The sequence below is a fragment of the Oncorhynchus mykiss genome, chromosome 2 (assembly GCF_057628025.1).
Source record: "Oncorhynchus mykiss isolate SJ-2025 chromosome 2, ASM5762802v1, whole genome shotgun sequence".
NCBI lineage: Eukaryota > Metazoa > Chordata > Actinopteri > Salmoniformes > Salmonidae > Oncorhynchus > Oncorhynchus mykiss.
In genome coordinates this window covers 94,731,949-94,758,003 of record NC_143023.1, presented here as the reverse complement: position 1 = coordinate 94,758,003, position 26,055 = coordinate 94,731,949, and the positions used below count along the sequence as shown (strand labels likewise).

At 44.3% G+C, this 26,055-nt stretch overlaps 1 protein-coding gene and 1 long non-coding RNA gene across 40 annotated transcripts in view; one reads left to right on the top strand and one right to left on the bottom strand.

Moving 5' to 3' along the window:
• LOC110500292 (CUGBP Elav-like family member 2) overlaps positions 1-26,055 on the bottom strand; it is a 54,663-nt gene that overhangs the window by 5,639 nt on the left and 22,969 nt on the right. For 6 of the 39 annotated variants that reach the window (XR_016489540.1, XR_016489579.1, XR_016489627.1 and 3 more), the window contains exons 2-12: positions 24,835-25,025; positions 14,638-14,720; positions 9,573-9,621; positions 9,001-9,135; positions 7,907-7,986; positions 6,134-6,295; positions 3,121-3,253; positions 2,462-2,587; positions 1,744-1,899; positions 927-1,103; positions 432-575 (exon numbers count right to left, since the gene is read on the bottom strand). Coding sequence is in view for 15 of the 39 variants with exons in the window: in XM_090213208.1 (XP_090069334.1) it covers positions 432-575; positions 927-1,103; positions 1,744-1,899; positions 2,462-2,587; positions 3,121-3,253; positions 6,134-6,295; positions 7,907-7,986; positions 9,001-9,135; positions 9,573-9,621; positions 14,638-14,720; positions 24,835-25,025 (1,436 nt within the window). In the remaining 24 variants the exon portion in view is untranslated. Of the gene's footprint in view, positions 1-3; positions 104-431; positions 576-926; positions 1,104-1,743; positions 1,903-2,461; positions 2,588-3,120; positions 3,254-6,133; positions 6,296-7,906; positions 7,987-9,000; positions 9,136-9,572; positions 9,622-14,637; positions 14,721-24,834; positions 25,026-26,055 lie in introns of those variants that run through there. The other 33 variants (XR_016489543.1, XR_016489573.1, XR_016489630.1 and 30 more) reach the window with 8 other exon arrangements.
• On the top strand, positions 16,260-23,374 carry LOC149985309 (uncharacterized). The gene is made up of 2 exons (XR_016489640.1): positions 16,260-19,175; positions 19,553-23,374. It is a non-coding gene; the product is annotated as an uncharacterized LOC149985309 (long non-coding RNA).

Genomic DNA, 26,055 nt, shown 5'->3' with positions numbered 1-26,055 from the left:
AGGAAGGGATGAGGGAAAGATAAATACTAGATTGACATAGCTGACGAACCCTGAGGAAGGGATGAGGGAAAGATAAATACTAGATTGTCGTAGCTGACGAACCCTGAGGAATGGATGAGGGAAAGATAAATACTAGATTGACGTAGCTGACGAACCCTGAGGAATGGATGAGGGAAAGATAAATACTAGATTGACGTAGCTGACGAACCCTGAGGAATGGAGAATACTAGTAAAACAGCCATTAAAAAAAAGTTAGATTTCGTATATAACCAACCATGCAAAAAAAGCAAGTTGGCGAGAGAGAAGTTTGTGGTAAGCCATAAAACATTGATCTATGCATTTTAGAATTGGAATTGAATTGGAGCAACAAATTATTTTACGATGGCCATCTCCTTGCTCATGTTTAGGGGGTAGAAGACGAGCATACGTACCGAAGCACTTGCTCAGATTGGTCTGTTTGTCAATGAAGACTTTGGCAGAGACAACGTTTCCGAAAGGCATGAACATCTGAAGGACATCCTGGTCTCCGAACTCCTGGGGCAGGTGATAGATGAACAGGTTAGCCCCCTCAGGACCTGTGGGAAGTGATGGAAAGAGAGAGATGTGAGAAAGGTAGACTAAGGTCAACGGAAGAAAAGTTTTTACAGATCAAGAAACACCAACGTGGCCATCACACCAACCTGGGTTCAAAACAGTATTTAAAATCTTTCCAATACTCAATCAGTACAAAAGACCAAAAGACAGTATGAAAATGTAAGTACTCACTACTTATAAATTGCTCTGGATAACAATGTCTGCTAAATGACCACAATGTAATTTTTTTTATCATATCCAATAACCTCAATCAACCATATGGGCTGACAAGAGACTAGTTGACACACAGGATCGAAACAATATTGGTAATTGGTGTGTGGCCTGAGACCCACCCTCCTTCTGGCTCCCGCCTGCTGCACCCTGCAGCAGGGACTGGCTGTAGAGGGAAGGCAGGGCGGACGCAGTGTACTGCTGCATCCCTGAGTAAGCCTGGGTCAGGGCATCCATGGAACTCGCTCCAGAGCCATTAGCCATCGAGGCCCCCAGGCCCCCGTTCATAGCAGCCATACCTAACACAGTAGACGGAAACATAAAATTTATTCGACAATTCCAAAAAATATAGATTACATCCACGCAAGTGAATTCAACAGCCAGAGAGGCTTCGACACCTACAGTCCTCTCTACCGTACAGTAGGGCCGGAACGATACCAGTATCGTGATAACCTTTACTATCGTGGCAAGGAAACAAAACACGAAGCAGATTTCACTTCTTTAGATTAAAAGCCCTAATGTTGGAAACAAACATCATTATGTTGTCATCCAGTCACATGCATTTATTCTCCAAGCTAATAGAACAGTAGGTTTTTTTTTTTAAAACGACCAAAGAGTGGTCTGCTTCAGGTTTTCCATGGGGGAAAATAATTGTTGCAATACCGGTATGGTCCGAGGCCTACCATACATGTAGTCAAACATTTCAGATTCAATGAGGACTATAGTGGCTAGGTTCCCAGACACTAGCCTAGTCCTGGACAATTTATGGAGATTCTCCAAAGCCAGGACCAGGCAATCTGTGTCCATGAAACCAACCAGATACCTGAAGAACATCAACAGAATGAAGGTATGATTTGAAAGATAGAAAACAAAAGGGTTGAAGAAAAGGTAGTAAAGTCTCTTTTTTTTGGTTCTTTTTTTTTGTTGTGCGGTACTCACTGAGGGCATACTCACCGCTGACCCCCCCAGTGAGGGCGTTGAGGTTGTTGAGGCCCATGGAGGCGCCCGTCAGACCGCCGCCAAGGCCCTGGGTCAGTCCCAGAGAGGCCAGGGTGTTCATGGCTGCACCCGCGCTGGAACCTGCCGTCTGGCCTGCTGCTGGGGAGAGATCACCCAAGTAGGTAAACCGAGACTCAAAAAACTAAATCGATCAACTCAACTGATTAATTTATTTCCGACTATGTGAGTTAAAGACAACAAAAAGCAAATAAACCACTGCGTATAGCAGGGCTCCTCAATAGGCAAGCCTGGTGATTTTATTTGGGTCGGACAATTTTTATTTTATTATCATTTCCGTTGTTGGACAGAAGACTAATAATCACCAGGAAATCAGCTTAAAGTTATTTTATTTGAGGAAATCAGTTGAAGTACTCCCGCATAACTAAAGAGGCATATCTGATCGTATCCCAAATGTAATGAAGGTTGGAAATTATTCTGTTTTTGTCAAATACTATATCCGTTTTGGATCGACGTGTACAAATTATTTATCACTATGTTACAGCCCCCCGACCATCCGCTGGAGGACAGAACCCAGGCAAGACGAAGAGACTTGTAGCTGTAATCTTTCGGGGGTCTGGCGACTTTTGAAAATGACAAAAGTCATGAGAGAAAGGGTTTGAACCCGGACGTAAAGAGGAAAGTGGTGTACCATATTTACCTGAGTTATAGAGATTACCTAAAGCGCCGTTGGCTGACAGGGTGTTGGTGGAGCCGCCTGAGTTTTGGGCCGCAGAGGCGGCAGCTGCTAATGTGGCCAGGTTCTGCAGCTGCAGCTGGTTCACACCTGGAAGAGGAGACAGAGCGGGGAAGTGTATTATTAACATCGTCATTATAAAAAGTACTATTGTCATGATCAGCTAACATGGCTGGATCATGGGAGGAGAGATAACGGCTATACCTTGATAAATATAACTAAGAACAGATTCCTATTTGCAATGACAACCAAGAGGGGGAAATGGAGCTGCATCAGCTGTCCTTATGGGAGACCAGAAGAACATGGCAACAACAAGCAGACTTCATATTATTGACATATAACAGGAAAACAAGTGACCCTAGCACACTGCCTTGAGGCACTCCAAAAGTTTTTGATATTCAACCCTTTAAGTTTGTCCCCCAGCAGACTTATGTCTCCTACAATAGCTACTCTGATTAATCTTCCCAACAATGATCTCATTCAAGGGTAATGTGATGTCAGTGTTTGTGAAACTATGTGGGAGTGAAGTGCTGAGTCAGAAGGTTATTTTACATACAGTTGTCTGTTTCTGCAAGTGGGTTGAAGTTATGGGGGGACATGAACAGGAACAGTGAGCAACTCACCTCCTAGTCTCTGCATGCCACCAAAACTACTCTGGTTACCAAAACTCTGGTTGCCAAAAGTACTCTGGTTGCCAAAAGTACTCTGGTTGCCAAAAGTACTCTGGTTGCTGGTAGCCGTCGCCTGTTGAAGCAACTGTAAAACAAAACGAAAGAAAGTTCTAGAACAATAGAGCAAAGGAGAGACTTGTGCACTTTCTCAATTAGTTCAGGCTTTGTGATTCCTCGCGTCCTCTCTCCTTAAAAAACTCACTGGAGGAGAAGGTCCGAGAGGGCCCTCGGATCTTCTCCTCAAATACGGTTTAAGAAGTAAGGCTAGGAGAGATGACAAGAACCCGGGGAAAAACAAAATGAGAAGGAGTCCATTACATCAATGCCATGCTTTCCAACAATGATAAAAATGTGTGTATATTAATTAAAAAGTATGTTGATGGTTTACATTTACTGTCAGGTATTGCGGCGTGAGGCCTCCCAGGTTAACCTTTTTGGGATAGGGTGCAGCATTTCCACTTTTGGATGAATAGCGTGCCCGGAGTGAACTGCCTCAGACTGTCCCAGATGCTAATATTTGCATATTATTATTAGTATTGGATAGAAAACTCTGAAGTTTCTAAAACTGTTTGAATGATGTCTGTGTATAACAGAACTCCTATATGGCAGGCAAAAACATGAGAAAAATCCAACCAGGAAGTGGGAAATCTGAGGCTTGTAGTTTTTCAACTCAGCCCCCATTGAAGATACAGGGTGATATTAGTTATGTCACTTCCCAAGGATTCCACTAGATGTCAACAGTATTTAGAACCTGTTTTGAGTATTCGACTCTAAAGGAGGGGCTCATAAGGGCTCTTTGAGTGAGTGGTCTGGCAGAGTGCCACAGCCTCGGTCTGGCGCGCTCACGTGAAAGGTAGCTACGTTCCACTTCATTTGTACAGACAAAGGAATTGTCCGGTTGGAACATTAATTAAGTTTTATGTTAAAAACATCATAAAGATTGATTCCATACTTAGGTTGGCATGTTTCTACGGGAACTTTTTGAACTTTTCGTCTGACATTCGGCGAGACCTGAACGCGCTTTTGGATTTGTTTACCAAACGCCCTAACAAAAGAAGATATTTGGACATAACGGATGGACATTATCGAACAAATCAAAACATTTATGGTGGAACTGGAATTCCTGGGAGTGCATTCTGATGAAGATCAAAGGTAAGTGAATATTTAAAATGCTATTTCTGAGTAATGTTGACTACCCAATATGGCAGGTATCTTTTTGGCTGCTTTGTTGTCTGAATGCTGTACTCAGATTATTGCATGGTTTGCTTTCTCCGTAAAGTTTATTTTTTATTTGACACAGTTCCATGTATAATAGTCGTAGCTTTATCAATGTTTATGATGAGTATTTCTGTAAATTGATGTGGCTCTCTGCAATATCCCCGCATGTTTTAGAACTACTGAACATAACGCGCCAATGTAAACTCAGATTGTTTTAAATACAAATAAGAACTTAAACAAAAAATACATGTATTTTGTAACATGAAGTCCTATGCGTCATCTGATGAAGATCAAAGGCTATCTATTTCTGCTTTTTATGACTCTTCTCTTTGGCTGGGAAAAAAAAAAAAATCGCTGTGTTTTTCTGTGGCTTGGTGGTGACCTAACAATCGTTTGGGGTGCTTTCGCTGTAAATCCTTTTTGAAATTAGACACTGTGGATGGATTAACGAGAATTTTATCTTTAAAATGGTGTACAATACTTGTATGCTTGAGGAATTTTAATTATGCCATTTTTGTTGTTTTGAATTTGGCGCCCTCCACTTCCACTGGCTGTTAATATAGTGTACTACGGAGTATTAAGCAGTGTTGGGATCGGGATCAATTCCATTTCAATTCAGGAAGTACACTGAAATTCCAATTCTCCTCAATGCTTTTTTCAATGAGGAAAATGTGGTTTACTTTCTGAATTGACCCCAAACCTGGTATTAACCTTTTACGACTAGGGGGCAGTATTTACATTTTTGGATAAAAAAACGTTCCCGTTTTAAAACGGGATATTTTGTCACGACAAGACTATATATAATTGACAGCTTTGGATAGAAAACACTGACGTTTCCAAAACTGAAAAGATATTGTCTGTGAGTGCAACAGAACTGATGTTACAGGCGAAACCCAGATAAAAATCCAATCAGGAAGTGCCGCATTTTTTAAAACCGCTTCATGCCAATGACTCCTTATATGGGCTACGAATGAGCTTACGCTTTCTACGTATTCCCCAAGGTGTCTACAGCATTGTGACGTCTTTTTACGCATTTATGTTGCAGAATAGCCGTAAGGGACCACATTTAGCAAGTGGTCACATGATGGCTCCCGCAGAAAATCTTGCGTAAAGTACCGAGGTAGCCATTTTTCCAATCGCTTCTTATGAGAAACCAATTGTCCCGACGGATATATTATCGAATAGATATGTGAAAAACACCTTGAGGATTGATTCTAAACAACGTTTGCCATGTTTGTCGATATTATGGAGCTAATTTGGAAAAAAGTTTGGCATTGTAGTGACCGCATTTTCCGGTCGATTTCTCAGTCAAACGTGACGAACAAACGGGAGCTATTTCGCCTACAAAAATAATCTTTATGGAAAAAAGGAACATTTGCTATCTAACTGGGAGTCTCCTGAGTGAAAACATCCAAAGCTCATCAAAGGTAAATGATTTAATTTGATTGCTTTTCTTATTTTCGTGAAAATGTTGCCTGCTGCCAGCAGAGCCTAGCATAGCATTATGCCATGATAAACTTACACAAATGCTTGTCTAGCGTTGGCTGTAAAGCATATTTTGAAAATCTGAGATGACAGTGTGATTAAAAGGCTAAACTGTGTCTCAATATATTTCATTTGTGATTTTCATGAATAGGAAGATTTTGTAGGAAGATGTGTGTCCGCTGCGTTATGCTAATTAGTTTGAGGCTATGATTACGCTCCCGGATCCGGGTTTGAGAGTCACAAGAAGTTAAGGTGTACTTACGGCTAAGTACTGTGGCGTGAGGCCTCCCAACCCTGCCAGATTTCCCCAGGTGGAGGCGCTGTTGAGCTGCTGCATCTGTTGGGCCATCTGCTGCTGCAGGCGCCGCTGTTCCTTGTCCCTCTGAGTGTCCGCAAACTTACACACCATGGGAGAAGTGCAGCCCTGTGGGGGGGGGGGGGGGGTAGATGTCACCCAGTGAAATCCACATCCAGAAACACCATCACTATAACAGAGTAAAATCTGCAAGGCCATTTGTCAGGAATCCATTTTAGGGGATGGACTACATCCTATGGTAATCTGAAATATAGTTATTTAAATAAGTTGCCAAAATGTTGCATTCAAATAGTAAAACAGAGATGGAACACTGCCATGCATGACAAAGCCAGGCAACATTCCACAGACAGACCCAGGAAGGGCTCGTGTTCACAGACAGACACAGACCCAGGAAGGGATCGTGTTCACAGACAGACACAGACCCAGGAAGGGATCGTGTTCACAGACAGACACAGACCCAGGAAGGGATCGTGTTCACAGACAGACACAGACCCAGGAAGGGATCGTGTTCACAGACAGACACAGACCCAGGAAGGGATCGTGTTCACAGACAGACACAGACCCAGGAAGGGATCGTGTTCACAGACAGACACAGACCCAGGAAGGGATCGTGTTCACAGACAGACACAGACCCAGGAAGGGATCGTGTTCACAGACAGACACAGACCCAGGAAGGGATCGTGTTCACAGACAGACACAGACCCAGGAAGGGATCGTGTTCACAGACAGACACAGACCCAGGAAGGGATCGTGTTCACAGACAGACAATTACACTTTGGAACACTGAAGAATATGGCTCAAAATGACTATTGGGCTAAACGAGAGGGACTGAGGCGGAGGAGAGTCAACTTCTCACACACGTGTGTACTTTCAAGTCAAGACATAACTAGATAAAACATTTTGTCACAACAAAAGGCATACATAAGACAGCACTGCGTTCCTCTGTAACGGACAGACATTACAAGCCAGATATTGACGTATCACTGGAGAGACCAGACGTAGACATGCGGAAGGTATCTGTGTTAGAGTGCCAGATGAGGGGACCAGGCTTGATCGGGAATATGACTTTCTACACTAGTAGCAGCTCCAATAGCACCAGGGGGTAACATACTGTAAAGGGACAACCAGGGTTGTAAAATTCCTGGAAATGTTCCCAAAGTCCCCAAAAATCCCAGTCAGAGGATATTCAGAATCAAAAGGGAAACCCCTTCAACTGTGATTTCTAGAAAACATGGGAATTTTAAAAAGGGTTCCAGAATTTCACAGCAACCCTAAGGCTGCCACCATTAGAAGAGCCTAGTTCTAATCTCTGAGGCCCAGAGATGAGCTAGATTTAATGAGTTGTTCCTAATTAGGGATCGGTTGGACGCTTCACTAGGGAGCAGCTGACATGTTGACCGTCACAATACTTCTGCTCCAGTTCCTAAGCACTGAACTGACTCAACAGGAATACCGGCCCCTATTTTGAACAGATTTAGTGGGACAAATACTCTTAATAAGGTAGCCTACATTTCAGTTAAAACGCCCTATTCGATAGAGGGGAGGGCTAATGTTCTACCATGTAAAACCTTGGTAAATACTTATCTAAGAGATTGCATGGTGCTTTGCAACATGACCAGTCACATTATCAATAATATTTTGTGGGACATTATGGATTCATTAGGCTTCCTCTAAAACAGATTTTTTTTTAAGGTAAATATGTGCTGAGGGGTACAGTACCTCCATTGTCTGAGAATGATGCAGGGATTTGATTGCATTCGCAGCCTGAGCCCTGGTAGAAAATGTGATAAACGCACAGCCTGTAAGGGGGAAGGGAGAGGGAACAAGAGGGGGAGGGAGGGACAAAGAAGAAACAAAACCAGACACACACACACACACACAAAAAAAAAAAAGTATTTGGACACGTCGTTATGAAACATTACATATTACAGTTACACCATAGCAGAATGAACGGCACTCCAAGCACACCGACAGAAGGGACCGCTCTCACTGGTTAGTACATGGAAGAGACGACGACGACAGTCAACAACAACAATCACATGAGCACAGTAACGTAACAGTAACAGACGTATTATATCACAATTAAGAGAAGCTGAGGATGGGACGACGTTAATGTGGTGAGAGGGTGAATGTGATAACGGATAGGGATGACGTAAATTAATAGATCTGTGTATAAAAAATAAAAAAAATAATGGCATGGCAACATCCATGCTACAATGACAGACACTCAACATGGCTACCATCTAGCCACAGGGTGCAGTGACAGTTTGAGCTCTGCATGTTCTGCTCTGCTTTCAGCTCATTGGCTTTTATGGCGTCTTCTGCGGCACAGACAGACAGGAGTAATCCCATCCTTTGTGGAGCATAGTGGGGGCGGTGCAGTACTCTCTGTGTGTGTGTGTGTGTGTGTGTGTGTGTCCTGCCTGCCAGCTGAGCCCGGCCCAGAACACCAGCAGCTAGGGGTTGCCATGGCGACGGCCGGGACTATTGTTATAGGCGGTGGTGCGGCCCCCTCACTCTGCGGGGGGGGGGGGGGGGGGGTACGGCCCTGGTGGTACGGGGGGGCATTTAAAGAGGAAGCCACTACCATTATACCTAACCAATCAGATTTGTACCCAAAGTACATTGCAGTACATTTGACATGCATATATTTTGACTACGTGCATTGATGTTTCCTTTGCCCGGGAATTGAACCCAAGACCTCTGGGTGTTAATATCCCCACACTCTTACCAACTCGTTCACTGAACACAGGACCACTTGGTATAAAAAAGGAAGCGTGGAGAGTGACACCCCGGAGTTACCCACAACCCACCTCTGCTCAGACCGTCGGGTCCACGGAGAATTCGGCATTCCTCTATCTGGCCGAAAGCAGAGAACATCAGCCGAACCTCATTCTCGCCGTATTTCTTCGTCACCATTCCGATAAAGAGTTTCCTGTCTTCCACCGCTGAAATGGAGATGTAAAACAATCGTTGATATAATAATTGAACTAAACTGAAAAACACACTGTTCATCTCTGCACAGACACCGGTCATTGTACAACACACAAATACATATTTTATTTGTATTAAAAATATATATATATATATATATATATTTAAGTCCCCTTTATTTAAAAAAAAAAAAGTTTTTTTTAAATAAAGGGGACTTAAATATATATATATATTTTTTTTAGCTGTGTTCTGTTCTCAGGTTGCCCCCCCCCCAAATAGAAACCTATTACCTATTTATTCCCTATGGGCCCTGGTCATAAGTAGTGCAGTGCACATAAGGAATAGGGTCCTATTTGAGCCACAGGCCCCACTCTATTTACCCGGTCAGAAGTCGTGTTTTGCTTACACACTTCAGCCAGTGCCACGGCGTATCTGCGGTGATGTCACTCACCGTTTGTTTTCTCGCTGTCGGCGGGTTTCATCTGGATGGGATGATGCATCTGGGAAGAGAACACGGAAGAAACATGTTTATCACGCCATCATCACGCCATCAACACGCCTGTCACCACAATCACAACAGCGCCAACAACCGTTAGTTCCCAACGACGAACAGAGCAGGTGCTGCTTGGCTGACGATTCCTCCTTGGCTCTCAGTTGTTTAAAAACCTGTCCTCTCCCAGCCTCCCTCTTCACCGGAACTGATCTGGTCAGGTGAAAGCCAGCCTAACAATGAGCTTGATTCCGTCATATTGTTTTCACAGGGTTTGTCAAGTCTTTCCCAAACAGTACAGATGAAGGGAAGGTGAGACTGGGAATTTAGAAACAACCCATGTTGCCCTCTTGCCGGTTTATTTCCCCTCGTTCTTTTCTTCCACCATGTCTCCATTGTTCGCTCTCCAACCCCATCATCTCCAACACTCCAGTCAGCTATGGAAGTGGATATGTCCACTGGCTAGAGGTGGGGCTCAAATCCTCAGATCCAATTTCTATTTTGACCGGGGCTATCTAGGGAATGTGAACATCCGTTCAGGATTCATTTCACTTCACAAGTGTTGGTCTCCTCTGGTCTGCTTCTAAAAAATGTTTACTGGCATTTAAAGTGAATGGAACGCTAACTAAAACACCATCCATTTCCACTAGCATTGCTAACACTCTCCAAAAAATGAGCGCCATAGCTCAAGCTTCCAACAAGAAGACAACAAGAAAATCCAATCAGTCTCCAAATTACATATTTCCACCTGCAACTTATTTCCCCTGGCATTTCCATTAGATCCTCCAATACGCTGTGGGAGAAGTGGATCTGAAGAGTTAGCCTCTTGGATTAGCAATCTACACCTGCTATGTTGGCCCAGAGACAGCAGGAAAGGGAATTGAAGGAATATATATATATATATCATAGTGAGTAAATTTTAACTAAGGGGAATAGAAATATGAGTGAGGTTGCAAGGTTTCAAAGTTAAGTTTATTAGTTGTCATGGGAAATGGATTGGATATCTTACTCGAGCAAAGCTTTCAATATCAAAGCAAAACACACAAGGGAGGCTAGGCTGGCTGTATGAAATGTGTTATTTTTCTAGAGAAGTGAACCATGAGAAAGATGTCCGGGCTTTAAGTTTAAAAATGTGTTTGCTGTGTATTGATGACAATTTTACTCCCTCGCTTGAGAACTCATGATAAAAACAAAAAGACAGTCATGCGAGAGGAAAGGGAACTAAGATAAATCGACAGATGGCCCTCTCAGTATGAGGACCGGCGTCACTCACCAAGAAGAGGAAGGCACAGAGTCAGTGCGACAGGCAGGCCTACCTGCATTCAAATACTATTTGAAATCTTTCAAATAACTGAGCATTTCCATTATCCTGCCCAGCGGGCCAAAATGGGTGGCCAGGACAGGTTTTGCAGGTTGGTTCCATTGCAACAAGCTCAAGAACAGCTCAACTATTTGAAATTGTTTTAAATAGTATTTGAACCCAGGTCTAGCGACCGACAGGGACGCAAGCTTTTCCACTGACGCGCCATGGGACTCCAGTCAATGCCAGGAGCAGCATGACTGGCTGGCTGAGGCAAGGAGCCGCATGACTGGCTGGCTGAGGCAAGGAGCCGCATGACTGGCTGGCTGAGGCAAGGAGCCGCATGACTGGCTGGCTGAGGCAAGGAGCCGCATGACTGGCTGGCTGAGGCAAGGAGCCGCATGACTGGCTGGCTGAGGCAAGGAGCAGCATGACTGGCTGGCTGAGGCAAGGAGCAGCATGACTGGCTGGCTGAGGCAAGGAGCAGCATGACTGGCTGGCTGAGGCAAGGAGCAGCATGACTGGCTGGCTGAGGCAAGGAGCAGCATGACTGGCTGGCTGAGGCAAGGAGCAGCATGACTGGCTGGCTGAGGCAAGGAGCAGCATGACTGGCTGGCTGAGGCAAGGAGCAGCATGACTGGCTGGCTGAGGCAAGGAGCAGCATGACTGGCTGGCTGAGGCAAGGAGCAGCATGACTGGCTGGCTGAGGCAAGGAGCAGCATGACTGGCTGGCTGAGGCAAGGAGCAGCATGACTGGCTGGCTGAGGCAAGGAGCAGCATGACTGGCTGGCTGAGGCAAGGAGCAGCATGACTGGCTGGCTGAGCGATGGCTAGATGAACAAGAGGTTACGCTTTAAGTTGGTGTATTACCCTCGTGAATGTATGGAAGTTAAATATTTCCCAAAAATATTTTTGAATTTCGCACTCTGCCATTTCAGCAGATGTTGTCTTAAGCCTTAAGGAACTATTATCATTCTCAATGGATGTGAAAACAGACTTTGTTTACTTGATGTTGGAGGCGAAGAAAAATATTACTTTGGAGAACCTGCACAGTGAAGGCGAGTTAACTTATTGAGGGTAGGGGGCAGGATTTTAGTTTTTGGCAAAAAGAAAACGTACCCATTTCTCAGGTCCAGAAACTAGAATATGCATATAATTGTCAGATTAGGATAGAAAACACTAAAGTTTCCAAACTGTCAAAATATTGTCTGTGAGTTTAATAGAACTGATATTGCAGGTGAAAACCTGAGGAAAATCAAACCAGGAAGTGATGTTTTTCCTGAAAGCTCTCTGTTCCATTGGATGCCTTGCCTCCATTTAAAGGGATATCAACCAGATTCCTTTTTCTATGGCTTCCTCAAGGTGTCAGCCTTTAGACATATTTTTCAAAATAAAAGCCTGAAACTATGCGAGAAAGACCACACCGCATCAAAGGATGACGGGGTACCAGCAGCAGTGTTGCTTGCGCAACAGAGTGGGGCAGCCATTGTCTGTCCCTCTCCTATTGAAAAAGCGACAGTCCCGGTTGATATATTATCAATTATATATTTTAAAGACAACCTGAGGATTGATTATAAAAAACGTTTGACATGTTTCTGTGGACATTACGGATACTATTTGGAATTTGTCTGCGTTGTCGTGACCGCTCGAGCCTGTGGATTTCTGAACATAACGCGCCAAACAAAGAGGTATTTTGGATATAAAAATAATAATTATGGAACAAAAGGAACATTTGTGTAACTGGGAGACTCGTGAGTGCAAACATCCGAAGATCAAAGGTAAGCGATTTAATCTATTGCTTTTCTGACTTTTGTGACCAATCTACTTAGCTGCTAGCTGTTTGTAATATTTTGTCTACTGAGAGAGATGTTCTTACATAAACGCTTGTTGTGCTTTCGCCAAAAAGCTGTATTGAAATCTGACACGCCAGGTGGATTAACAACAAAACTAAGCTGTGTTTTGCTATATTGAATTGTGATTTCATGAAAATGTAATATTTTTAGTAATTTAATTTGAAGCGCTGAAATTCAGCGGGTGTTGATGAAAATGATCCCGCTAAAGGGATGGGTGCGTCAAGAACTTAAGACAAGCCAGAAAACGTATCATAAACCTGAATGGGCACATTATTGGTCAACATTTGTGTGCAGGCCGGGTAGCCTAGGCCCACTTCCCTGTGTGATCAGGCGCGTGTCCTTACTCAAGATTGTGTTTCGTTTGGAGCACTCGTGTCAATGAATACATTGACAACTCATGGAATGGAAAAAAATATATATATTTTTTCCATTCCACAATTTATTTTTTTAATTAATACACACACAAAAAGTATTTAGTCAGCCACCAATTGTGCAAGTTCTCCCACTTAAAAAGAGTAGAGAGGCCTGTAATTTTCATCATAGGTACACTTCAGCTATGACAGACAAAATGAGAAACAAAATCCAGAAAATCACATTGTACGATTTTTAATGAATTTATTTGCAAATTATGGTGGAAAATAAGTATTTGGTCAATAACAAAAGTTTATCTCAATACTTTGTTATATACCCTTTGTTGGCAATGACCGAGGTCAAACATTTTCTGTAAGTCTTCACAAGGTTTTCACACACTGTTGCTGGTATTTTGGCCCATTCCTCCATGCAGATCTCCTCTAGAGCAGTGATGTTTTGGGGCTGTTGCTGGGAAACACGGACTTTCAACTCCCTCCAAAGATTTTCTATGGGGTTGAGATCTGGAGACTGGCTAGGCCACTCCAGGACCTTGAAATGCTTCTTACGAAGCCACTCCTTCGTTGCCCGGGCGGTGTGTTTGGGATCATTGTCATGCTGAAAGACCCAGCCACATTTCATCTTCAATGCCCTTGCTGATGGAAGGAGGTTTTACACTCAAAATCTCACGATACATGTCCCCATTCATTCTTTCCTTTACACGGATCAGTCGTCCTCGTCCCTTTGCAGAAAAACAGCATGATGTTTCCACCCCCATGCTTCACAGTAGGTATGGTGTTCTTTGGATGCAACTCAGCATTCTTTGTCCTCCAAACACGACGAGTCGAGTTTTTACCAAAAAGTTATATTTTGGTTTCATCTGACCAAATGACATTCTCCCAATCTACTTCTGGATCATCCAAATGCTCTCTAGCAAACTCCAGATGGGCCTGGACATGTACTGGCTTAAGCAGGGGGACACGTCTGGCACTGCAGGATTTGAGTCCCTGGCGGCGTAGTGTGTTACTGATGGTAGGCTTTGTTACTTTGGTCCCAGCTCTCTGCAGGTCATTCACTAGGTCCCCCGTGTGGTTCTGGGATTTTTGCTCACCATTCTTGTGATCATTTTGACCCCACGGGGTGAGATCTTGCGTGGAGCCCCAGATCGAGGGAGATTATCAGTGGTCTTGTATGTCTTCCATTTCCTAATAATTGCTCCCACAGTTGATTTCTTCAAACCAAGCTGCTTATCTATTGAATCTGCAGTCTTCCCAGCCTGGTGCAGGTCTACAATTTTGTCAGCTCTTTGGTCTTGGCCATAGTGGAGTTTGGAGTGTGACTATTTGAGGTTGTGGCCAGGTGTCTTTTATACTGATAACAAGTTCAAACAGGTGCCATTAATACAGGTAACGAGTGGAGGACAGAGGAGCCTCTTAAAGAAGAAGTTACAGGTCTGTGAGAGCCAGAAATCTTGCTCGTTTGTGGTTACCCCTAACACACACACACACACTTCCTGCTTACTCACCCCAGTTAAGGTCTTTATGTTGTGCAATGCATTCTGGGCCTCCAGGGCAGCTTTTCTGGTATAAAACGTTACAAAACAGCATCCTAGAGGAGAGAAGGGGGGCGGGGAGGAGGAGAGGAGAGAAAAACAGAACTCAATGAGAGACCAGTAACGTAACTCGCACAAAGCACGGCGCGCCACACGTTCCGAACACGGCGCGCACCGCGCCACACGTTACGAACACGGCGCGCACCGCGCCACACGTTACGAACACGGCGCGCACCGCGCCACACGTTACGAACACGGCGCGCACCGCGCCACACGTTACGAACACGTGCCACGTTATTTTCAGCACCACGGTTGAACATACAGTACATCAGGCAAAGGACAGGCAGTGGCTCCTAGCTGGCAGATGGACTAGATAAAGCAACAGGGCCGAGGGTGAAGGCTACAGTTGATACACATGACGACTGTCCCGTCACAGAAAGGGCAGAGAGCAGGAGACCAAGGGGCTAGCTGTCGGTCAGGATCACTGATCAGTGGTAGAGGGCCACTGTACCGTCCACCCACACTAACAGAGAACAGCACTCCATTACATCAGTGTGAAGTGCTGCGAATACACATTTAAAAAGGCAAGTACAGTACACACAATGGCACAGAGAACGGGCGAGAGAGAACGAGAGAGAGGGGGGCCGAGAGAGAACGACGAGAGGGGGGGGGGGGGGGGGGGGGGGGGGGAGAACGAGAGAGAGGGGGGGGGCAAGAGAGAACAAGAGAGAGGGGGGGCGATAGAGAACGAGAGAGAGAGAGAGAGAGAGAGAGAGGGGATGGTGGGAGAAAATTCTCATCCTTCCGCCCCAGTAGACCGCCAGTGGCGTTCCATCCTGTCAGTTTCTCTGAGCTGGGAGCACAGAGCAAGCGCACAAAAACACACAGAAGTGGAGCACTGCAGCGTCTCTGACCTACATAATGTTGTTTTATGCTGCTACTGCAGAGTGCAGCCCTCTTCCCTCACAGGATGTGTGTGTGTGTGTGTGTGTGTGTGTGTGTGTGATGCCGTTACTGTAGTGTGGAAGCGCCGCTCTCCTACCCAGGCCGCGCTGTGTAGAGAGATGCGATACTCTTTATATGCGTCGAGCCATTCGATGTCCTCTCTCCAAAAGGCAGCTGAGTACCCCCCCCCCCCCCTCCCTCTTTCCGTTGTTCAGCACAGCCACTCACTCTGATGAGGCTAAATAAATAAAACAGACCCATCTCTACCTTCTGATATCTCACAAAGATACCCTGGAGTCAACATGACCTAAAATAAACACAGCACTTAAAATCGGACTGCTCAATATAGATACAGAACCAGGATTATTCAAACAAAATCCTGATGGAGGGAGAGGGGGATAAAACACAGCACGGGCGTCACCAAAGCCCCTTGATGAAACTCCCCAGTTCACCCAACAGGGGGGTAGGACTACTGGGTCCAGGCCCCCAGGCTACGATGGTGAAAGAGATTGTGAAGAGGGGGCGAGAGCAAGAGGGGAGAGAGTAGAAGAGTAGAGAGAGGGGCAGCGGGGGGGGGGGGGGGGGGGGGGGGGGGTCAAGAGGACCATAAATAGCCATATGACATTTGAAATGTCTATTCCCTTTGGAAGTGTAATGTTTACTGTCAATTTCTCTTTTTATATATATATATATATATATTTTTTTTTTCACATTTGTTTATTATCTATTTCACTTGCTGTAAACATGTTTTCCAATGCCAATAAAAACCCTTTGAATTGACTAGAGGAGAACAGAGAGCGCGAGGGGGGGGGGGGGGGGGGCAGAAGAAGAGAAGGAAAGAGTGAGCCCTCCATCCTCCAATTCAGAATAAACCTCACATAAAAGTCAGCAGAGGCAAAAGGGCTGCTTGTGATCAACCCAGATTATCTATTAGAATAAATTACCATTAAATTAACATGTCAATGGGCCATCACAGCTGACACTACTCTATGCCGAGGAGCGAGAGAGCTCCTCTGCTTTGAACTATTCATCCTCTCACACCAAGACACACAATGTGCTCTATATTCAGCAGTATCTAGCAGACACTGGTCTGACCATTAAGTACACAGATGCCCAGGTATCCATCCATGTAGCCCATCTAGACGTTTATACTGAAAGCCTGATCATGATGTACATTGAATAACAGAATGGAGAGAGTAGTTCACTTTTAGGTGGCGCTTGCTTAGAACAGTGCAGAAGACCATATTATTATAGCTCGGAGGCGGGAACAAGATACCTGAGAAAATTCCAGACTGCAACTGAGATTAGGCCTAGCCTTACAACAATGCCCCGCCCAGCTCTGAGGCACTGGCACTTCCAGATAGTCCACTCCCCAGACAAAATCCCATCACCAAAGAAGGTTCAACAAGCCACATAAAAAAAAACACTGGTTGGTAGATTATGGCTTTGAATTCCTCAGGATTGAGAAATCTGGCCATAAAAAAAAAAGAACTTTTTTTTCATAGACCATAGATAGCAGAGGAGCTGTTGTTGTGTTCTCACATTCACCTGGAGGGCTGGGTTACTTTCAATGGCAGGGATTGGGCGTTATGCAGATTATCATACCGTTTCTGTACTGTACAATTTTTTTTATTTATTTAACCTTCATTTAACTAGGCAAGTCAGTTAAGAACAAATTTTTATTGACAATGACTGCCTAACGGGGAACAGTGGGTTAACTGCCTTGCTCAGGGTGCAGAATGCCAGATTTTTACCTTGCCAGCTATGGGTTTCAATCTAGCAAACTTTTTGGTTACTGGTCCGACGCTCTAACCACTACGCTACCTGCCACCCCGTATTACAGAAAGTGCACACAAGGGGCACTATTTTAAAACATTAATTATAATGTAGGCCAAAGGGATCTTGATCCAGGAAGGGGTTGAATGTCTCTGCTGTAACCAAGATGATGATCTTGACATCTAGCCACTTAGCAAACCAAATGCATAGCTGGAGGCCTGAGCTGGAGATAATAATAATCTCAGATTTCTAATAGTTACACTTAAAAGCTGCAATATGTAACTTTTTGGGTGATCTGACCAAATGCACATAGAAATGTGTGTTCGAGCCGTCATTCTCATTGAAAGCAAGTCTACTAAGCAGCAGATCTGCTCTATTTTTATGCTTCCTGTTCTTAAGTTCCAGTCTTTGCAGTCTTTTACTTTCGGTTATACACACGAGCGTCAAATACAATATTTTTGGTTATGCAAAAGCCCTTTCAAAGCAGTTTAGATGGTACAATGATAGTCTACACTACTTGCTTGCTTTGTCACAAACTGAAATTAAAAAGCTTACTATTCATTTTTGTAACCAGGAAACTGAAGAAGAAAAAATTTTGCGATTTCTGCATAGTGTATCATCGCTGCGAAGGGAATGTATCAGGAGAAGAGAGGGGTGACTTGGAAGTTCTGCACGCTATCCTTCTTTCCCAATAGGACCACGGAGCTGGCGGGAAAAAAGTTTTTTTTTCCCCCCGCAACAAGGAAGAGGCTTCATGAGTTGGATGTACCTAGTAGGACCCACCTACTTAGCTGTGCTAACGCTTTACGCGGAAGGGTGAAAGACGAGAGCGTCGATGACTATCGCAAGGCGCTGGAATTCCAGAAAAACTCAAGAGGACCAGAAATAAGGGCATAGCTATATTGGCCAGTGAGTTCTATACGGGATAGTCTGTGTGTGAGACACTATCACAAAGAAACAGTGAAATCACAATTCGGCGAACTAATAGCTACAGTACTTGGACATTTTAGACTGTATAGCTACAACGCTATTTTGGTCACTGGACTGTACCAAGTCTCAGTGCAGCAATACACACTAATGAGGGATGTGGGTGTGGAGACTTGCCAATCCCTAAAGAGAGAAGGAAAATATATTTTATTCACATAACCATTCATCTTATTCCAGGATAGATAACTTCCTAATTTACAAGAGTATGACTAAAGACGTGATAGATCGACTGACCACGCAACGGAATTATTTATAGCAGTGGAGGCTGATAAGGCTAAGAAAAGCCTTAGATGGAGGTTGATAAGGCTAAGAAAAGCCTTAGAGGGAGGCTGAACACATCCTTATTCCAAGACCAAACAGTTCATCTTTACCCCTCGATGAAGACCAAGTTATTTTTTTCTCTCCACTTTTCAAACATTACACTGATACATTGAATATGGTGTGCGAGGCCTCTAAAGCTTATGTTAGAAGCAAAATAATAGCAAACCAGTATAAAGAAGGCAGAGAAAGAGTTGAACAACTCAAATTAAAGAGCTGGGGAAAAAAAGAGAAATAAAGGATAAATACTGAGTCACTATTGAAACAAGTCTGATCTGAAGTTTCAATTACATGAGATCTAACAACAACAAATAAGCTTTAAATATGCTATGTTTCGGCTGAGGACAAACTTTCGAAAATGGTGAAAAAAGTAAAATTGGCTAGACAAATGAAACAAAAAGATACCGGTTTTCAAAAATGGAAGTGAGTACAAAAGTACAAAAGATATTAACAATGTGGTGTGACTTTTACTCAACGCTTTATAAGTCTGAATGTAACTTAGACCTAGCTAAATGTAATACACCCCCCCCCCCCCCCCCCCCAAAGATAGCGCTTCCGGGGGGTGTCGCCCCCAGATCAAATACAGGATTTGGATGCTCCCTATACTAGAATCTGAGATAAGAACATCCATCACCTCAATGAAGTCTGGAAAGTCACCAGGATTAGACGGTTTCCCGGTTGAGTATTACAAGTTTATTGTAAGGTGCTCTCCAAAGTACTAGCCATGAGGCTGGAGAAGGTGGTACCTCATATTACACAGATCAGGTGGGATTTGTAAAACATAAAATAAAAAATAATAAAAAGTAGTACCGCCACAGAATCTTAAGACATTTGCTTCACCTCATGCAGTGGAGTGAAAAAGACGATACATTACCTAGATGCGGAGAAGGTATTCGATAGGGTGGAGTGGGGCTTTTTCCACATACACCCTTGAAAAATCAAGGGCCAAAGGAATGTTTTCTCAAGTGGGTTACGGTATTTATACCCCAATCCACGAGCAGCAGTCCTCAAACTGGAATGATCTCTTTTATTGTTCGAGGGGAACCCAGCAGGGTAGTCCTCTCACACCTCTCCTTTTTACTATATTTTTTGTTGAGCCCTTGACAGCAGCAATCAGAGCTGATTCAGGAATCAAAAAGAGTGATGGGAGGTGCCAGAGAGCAGGCCTCCTAATTGTCCCTAGAATTTCTAAGCAAACAGCTGGAGGCAGGGCTTTCTCCTATAGAGCTCCATTTTTATGGAATGGTCTGCCTACCCATGTGAGAGACGCAAACTCGGTCTCAACCTTTAAGTCTCTACTGAAGACTCATCTCTTCAGTGGGTCATATGATTGAGTGTAGTCTGGCCCAGGAGCGTGAAGGTGAACGGAAAGAGCAATGAACTTGCTGTCTCTGCCTGGCCGGTTCCCCTCTCTCCACTGGGATTCTCTGCCTCTAACCCTTTTACAGGGGCTGAGTCACTGGCTTATTGGTGCTCTTTCATGCTGTCCCTAGGAGGGGTGCGTCACTTGACGTGATCTTCCTATCTGGGTTGGCGCCCCCCCTGGGTTGTGCCGTGGCGGAGGTCTTTTTGGTCTATACTCGGCCTTGTCTCAGGAAGATAAGTTGGTGGTTGAAGATATCCCTGTGCTTTGGCAAAGTGGGTGGGGTTATATCCTTCCTGTTTGGCCCTGTCCGGGGGTATCATCAGATGGGGCCACAGTGTCTCCTGACCCCTCCTGTCTCAGCCTCCAGTATTTATGCTGCAGTTGTTTATGTGTTAGGGGGCTAGGGTCAGTTTGTTATATCTGGAGTACTTCTCCTGTCTTATCCGGTGTCCTGTGTGAATTTAAGTATGCTCTCTCTAATTCTCTCTCTCGGAGGAGGAGGACCCGAGCCCTAAGACCATGCCTCAGGACTACCTGGCATGACTCCTCCTTGCTGTCCCCAGTCCACCTGGCCGTGCTGCTGCTCCAGTTTCAACTGTTCTGCCTGCGGCTATGGAACCCTGACCTGTTCACCGGATGTGCTACCTGTCCCAGACCTGCTGTTTTCAACTCTCTAGAGACAGAAGGAACGGTTATGAAAAGCCAACTGACATTTACTCCCGAGGTGCTGACTTGCTGCACCCTCGGCAACTACTGTAATTATTACTATTTGGCCATGCTGGTCATTTATGAACATTTGAACATCTTGGCCATGTTCTGTTATAATCTCCACCCGGCACAGCCAGAAGAGGACTGGCCGCCCCTCAGCCTGGTTCCTCTAGCTTTCTTCCTAGGTTTTGGCTTTTCTAGGGAGTTTTTCCCTAGCCACTGTGCTTTTACACCTGCATTGCTTGCTGTTTGGGGTTTTAGGCTGGGTTTCTGTACAGCACTGAGATATCAGCTGATGTAAGAAGGGCTAAATAAATACATTTGATACGCTGTTTAAAGTTACATGCTCCAAGGAATAAAGGAGGACTAGCATCACCCAATGTAGAACCATACAACATATAATTTGAAGTATTCACATTGGTAAGACACGGTGGAAATTATGATTCCCATTTGGGATGGACTCAGATTGAGAGGTCTCACAGCCTCGTTTAAGCCTATTGAGGCCTTAAACACAAAAAAAAACATTTTCAGAGACAGCCAACTGAAGAGGCTAACCCAATCCTACAAAATTCCCGAGAGGTATCGGTTAACATTCATAATTTATTTTTAGTTAACTAGGCAAGTCAGTTAAGAACAAATGCTTATTTACAATGACGGCCTACCAGGGAACAGTGGATTAACTGCCTTGTTCAGGGGCAGAACGACAGATTTTTACCTTGTCAGCTCAGGGATTCAATCCAGTAACCTTTCGGTTACTGGCCCAAGGCTCTAACCACTAGGCTACCTGCCGCCCCAGACGCTTGGAATTTCCCGGTATAAACAAAAGTATTCTTCCATATGGCACAACCCATCAGTTTACATAGGAAAACATACATTTATCTGGGAGGTATGGCTTAGATAATGCCTGCATGCACTAGGGCAGGTGTTCCCCCCAGGGGTACGCACAATGCTGGTGAGGGTACGCCAAATAAAAATGTGATTCACATTTTCAAACAGTACATTTATACTTCCCAACAGGGCTATATATTTGAAATAGCACCGTCAAATAATTAACATCCAATCACATGAACCATTACTCTTGCAGGTAAAAATTTGAAAAAATAAGCCACAGGAGTGTGAGCGAGAATAAAGACTTTCAAGTAGTAAGACCTGTATAAAAGCAACAGATACCATTAATAAGGGGCTAGAAGGGTCTTATACAGCGAGCTACCGAGTGGCTAGGACAGGCAAGCCCCATACTATTGTGGAGGACATAATTCTTCCTGCTGCTGCAGACATGGCTGGGACAATGCTGGGGGAAAAGGCCCCCCAAAAAACTAGAGACAACTTCTTCATCAAACAACACTTTTTCACGACGCATCAGTGACATGGCAGGAGACGTTTTGAAACAATTACTGCTTCACACACAAGCCAGTGAATTCTATGAGTTACAGCTGAATGAGTCAGATGTGGCGGGCCTGGCACAGATCCAGGTATATGTCCATTATGTTTATGGGGGGGGGGGTCAATTAAGGAAGACATCCTCTTCTGCAAACCAGGACAACGCGAGAGGATATTTTAAGTACTGGACAGCTTTGTGACGTCAAATGGACTTTGCTGGTCAAGATGGGTTGGTATCTGAACTGGAGGCACAAAAGCCATGACCGGAAGATATAGTGGTAATAGCGGTAACGCGCGTGCAAGCAGTTGCTCCTGATACCACTTGGGTACGCTGCAGCATCCACCGAGAGGCTCTTGCTGCCAAGGGAATGCCTGACAGCTTGAAAGACGTCTTGGACGCTACAGTGGAAAATGGTTAACTTTGTTAAAGCAAGGCCCCAGAACTCTTATGTATTTTCTGCATTATGCAAATGATATGGGCAGCGACCGTGTAACGCTTTTACAACATACAGAAGTACGCTGGCAAAGTATTGTCCCATTTTTTTTTACTTGAGAGACGAGCTTAAAGTTCTCTTTAATGACCATAATTTTCACTTGTCTGACAAGTTTCTAACATGACTGGCCTATCTGGGTGATGTTTTTTTTCCTCTATCCTGAAAGATCTGAATCTAGAATTACAGGGACTCTCCGCAACTGTATTCAATGTGCGGGACAAAATTGAGGCTGTGATTAAGAAGCTGGAGCTCTTTTTTTGTCTGCATTAACAAGGACAACACACAGGTCTTTCCGTCATTGTATGATTTGTGTGTGCAAATGAACTCAAGCTTACGGACAAAGTCAAATGTGATATAGCAAAGCACCGCAGTGAGCAATTACACAGGTACTTTCCCAAAACGGACAACAAACTGGATTTGTTCTCCCTTTCATGCCCTGCCTCCAGTCCTCTTACCGATCTCTGAACAAGAGAGCCTCAAAGTTGCAACAAGCGATTCTATTAAAATTGAATTTAAAATCAGAAGCCACTGCCAGATTTCTGGATTGGGCTGCGCTCAGAGTTTCTTGCCTTGGTAAATCACGCTGTTAAGACACTTTGCAACCACGTACCTATGCGAGAGTGGATTCTCGGCCCTCACTAGCATGATAACAAAACACAGGCACAGACTGTGTGTGGAAAATGATTTAAGACTGAGACTCTCTAATACAACCAAACATTGCAGAGTTATAGTGCTTATATCCTATCAGGACCTGAAGAAATATCACAGTCAGCTACAGTATTTTATAAAAAGAGTCATGCACAACAACATGGGAACTGAGAATTTAAGGTTGATTTGGCAGATGGATCTTAAATTTACAATATCAAACCAGATAATATAAATCATAAGACAGTTACGTATATTCTTCAGTATATCAAATGTATGGAAAAAATGTGTTTCCCATGTAGGGTGGTGTACCAGGGATACATTTATACATTAGATTGTTTAGATACTACTGGACCTCAGATAAAATGGGTGGTTTGTTGCTAAATACTTCATGCTGGAAATGCAAGGGTGAATTAAGTACCTTTCTGCATGCTATATGGGGATGTCCCATGGTGCTTGCTTTCTGGAAGGAGGTTCTTAAACTTGAAGAATGGGTGGCACAGCCTATCCCAAAGTCCCCACAGCTGTGCTTATTAGGGGATGAATCTATTATAACCACCACGTATGAGCAAAATAAGAGTTTGGTCTTGCCTCCGCGGGTTCTCTTACTGCGGCTAGACTTGTACTACATAACTGGAAGAGAGCGGATTAGCTATAAAATGGCGGAGACTGCATCTTATGAATCAATGATAGCGAAATGTTGTATGATATGGAAACACTTTCTGAATTATATATAAGGGACCGAACGTGCAGGTGAGAAGCTAGGGGCTTAAGTTAGAACAGGTGTGTAATGGGCGTTCTATTTTATGTATCATTATCAGTAGTTTGCCATTTAATATTCCACTGATATATGGTTGAAAGGTGCTGTATTGTTAGGTGTTAGGTAACGGTGTAATGTAATTTAGATGTTTTAAAATAATAATAATAATAATAATAATAATAATAATAATAACAATAATAATAACAACAGGCTTCCACGTCGCCGTCTTGTCTAATTGCGAGGCTAAACGAAACAGCTCAACTCAGGCACTCTTTCAGAAGGTGATAGTCTTTAAAACTATAATCTCTCCCTCTCACCAGAGGGAAAGACAATGTTTTCCCATAATGCACAAGTGTAAAGAGGGTTGGTATTTAACCCGTAATAATATATTAGAACCGAACGCTGTATTTTAAGTAATAGACAACAACTGTGTGCACAAACAGCTTGCAGAGCCTGGCTCAGGGGTATTTGCGGTTAACACTTGACAATGAATGGCGTTGGCACCTTGTCTTTCTGTCTGTGTTTCAGTCCTCTTTGGCCTCTGGGGCCTGGGCTATAGTAAAGGTATTTATGCTGGTATAGAAAGGGCTTCATTAGAGACATTTTAAATTGATTATTTGCTCTGCGGGTGTCTGGGTGTAGTGTGTGTGTGTCTGGGTACAGTGTGTGTGTGTGTGTGTGTGTTCGCTCTGTGCCCGTCTCCGCCTTACCTTTGCTCTGGGTGCAGTGTGTGTGTGTGTATGGGTACAGTGTGTGTGTGTGTGTTCGCTCTGTGCCCGTCTCCGCCTTACCTTTGCTCTGGGGGGGTGTGGCGGTGCGGTCTCGGAGGATGTTGATCTGGTGCACGGCGCCGTAGGGCTCAAACAGCTCCTTGAGCTCGGTTTCTGTCCAGGAGCGAGGTATCTGGCCAACGAACATCTTGATGGAGTCATGGTCAGGTGTTTCCAGGTTCTCAATGGAACCGTTCATCTTGCTGCCGTTGCTGTGGGGGAGAGGTGAGGGATTATTAGACTGTACCAGAACCTGAAACATACTTTTGGGTCCACCAGTCAGTTGCCTGGCACTAAAGCAGTTAAGTTAGCATTATTAGCAGAACAATTGCTCCCTAGCGATAGTTTGTCACATCTGTACCACGTGTATTTTTATTTTTTTTACATACATTTTAGAGCACATAACTAACAAAATAAAAGAGCAGACACTGATGAAAATAATCACACATCCTCTCCAAAATGACTGGACAAGACCCATCGTCAATCGTTGAATGTACGCTAAACGTGTTAGTGTTTGTTGACGGGTCCCATTTTTCAGTCATTGGCCAATGACCGAGGTAGCCTAACTATTGGCCCCTCCCAACACTTGGAGTTGATTGGAAACTGGTGTATTAATTTGAGTGGCTAGTCACAAGGATGAAGTGGGGAGTGTGTATTTAATATTGAGCTAATAGTTTGTACTTTTAATCCTTGTTTTAACCTTTAGCATTCTAGCCGGTTGCATTTCCTTTTACCAGCCAATGAAATAGTACTTCAACTTGCACTGTTTAACAAACAATTAGCGAGACGGAAACACAAGCCACACAAACCCCCCGTCCCCCGCTCTCTTCTCTCAGGGAGGGTCAGCGCCAACGCAAGGCAGCTCGACGGGCCCTGAGGAGATCAGCATTCTCAGGGTGATTAAGTTAAGGCTAGACTTGGGACTGATTAAGCTCAGTACTCTACACAGCACAGGAGCATACCTCACAGACCCCCCCCAACTAGGACTTAGAGACCACGTCGTGAGCGTACCAGTATCACACAGTCCACTACAACACAGCAGAAGCCTCTCTCAGCACAGGCCTCCACTGAGCTAGACTGGGAAGCTGAGGGGGCAGCATCTCACAATCTCTGACCATAGCCTTCCTGACTCAGCCAGGCTGGAAGAGGGCCAGGACTCTGGTCCTACGTTTAGCTGGGAGGGAAGGGAGTTCGTTGTGATTATGGCCCTACAGCAGGGTTCCCCAACTGGAGGCCCATGGC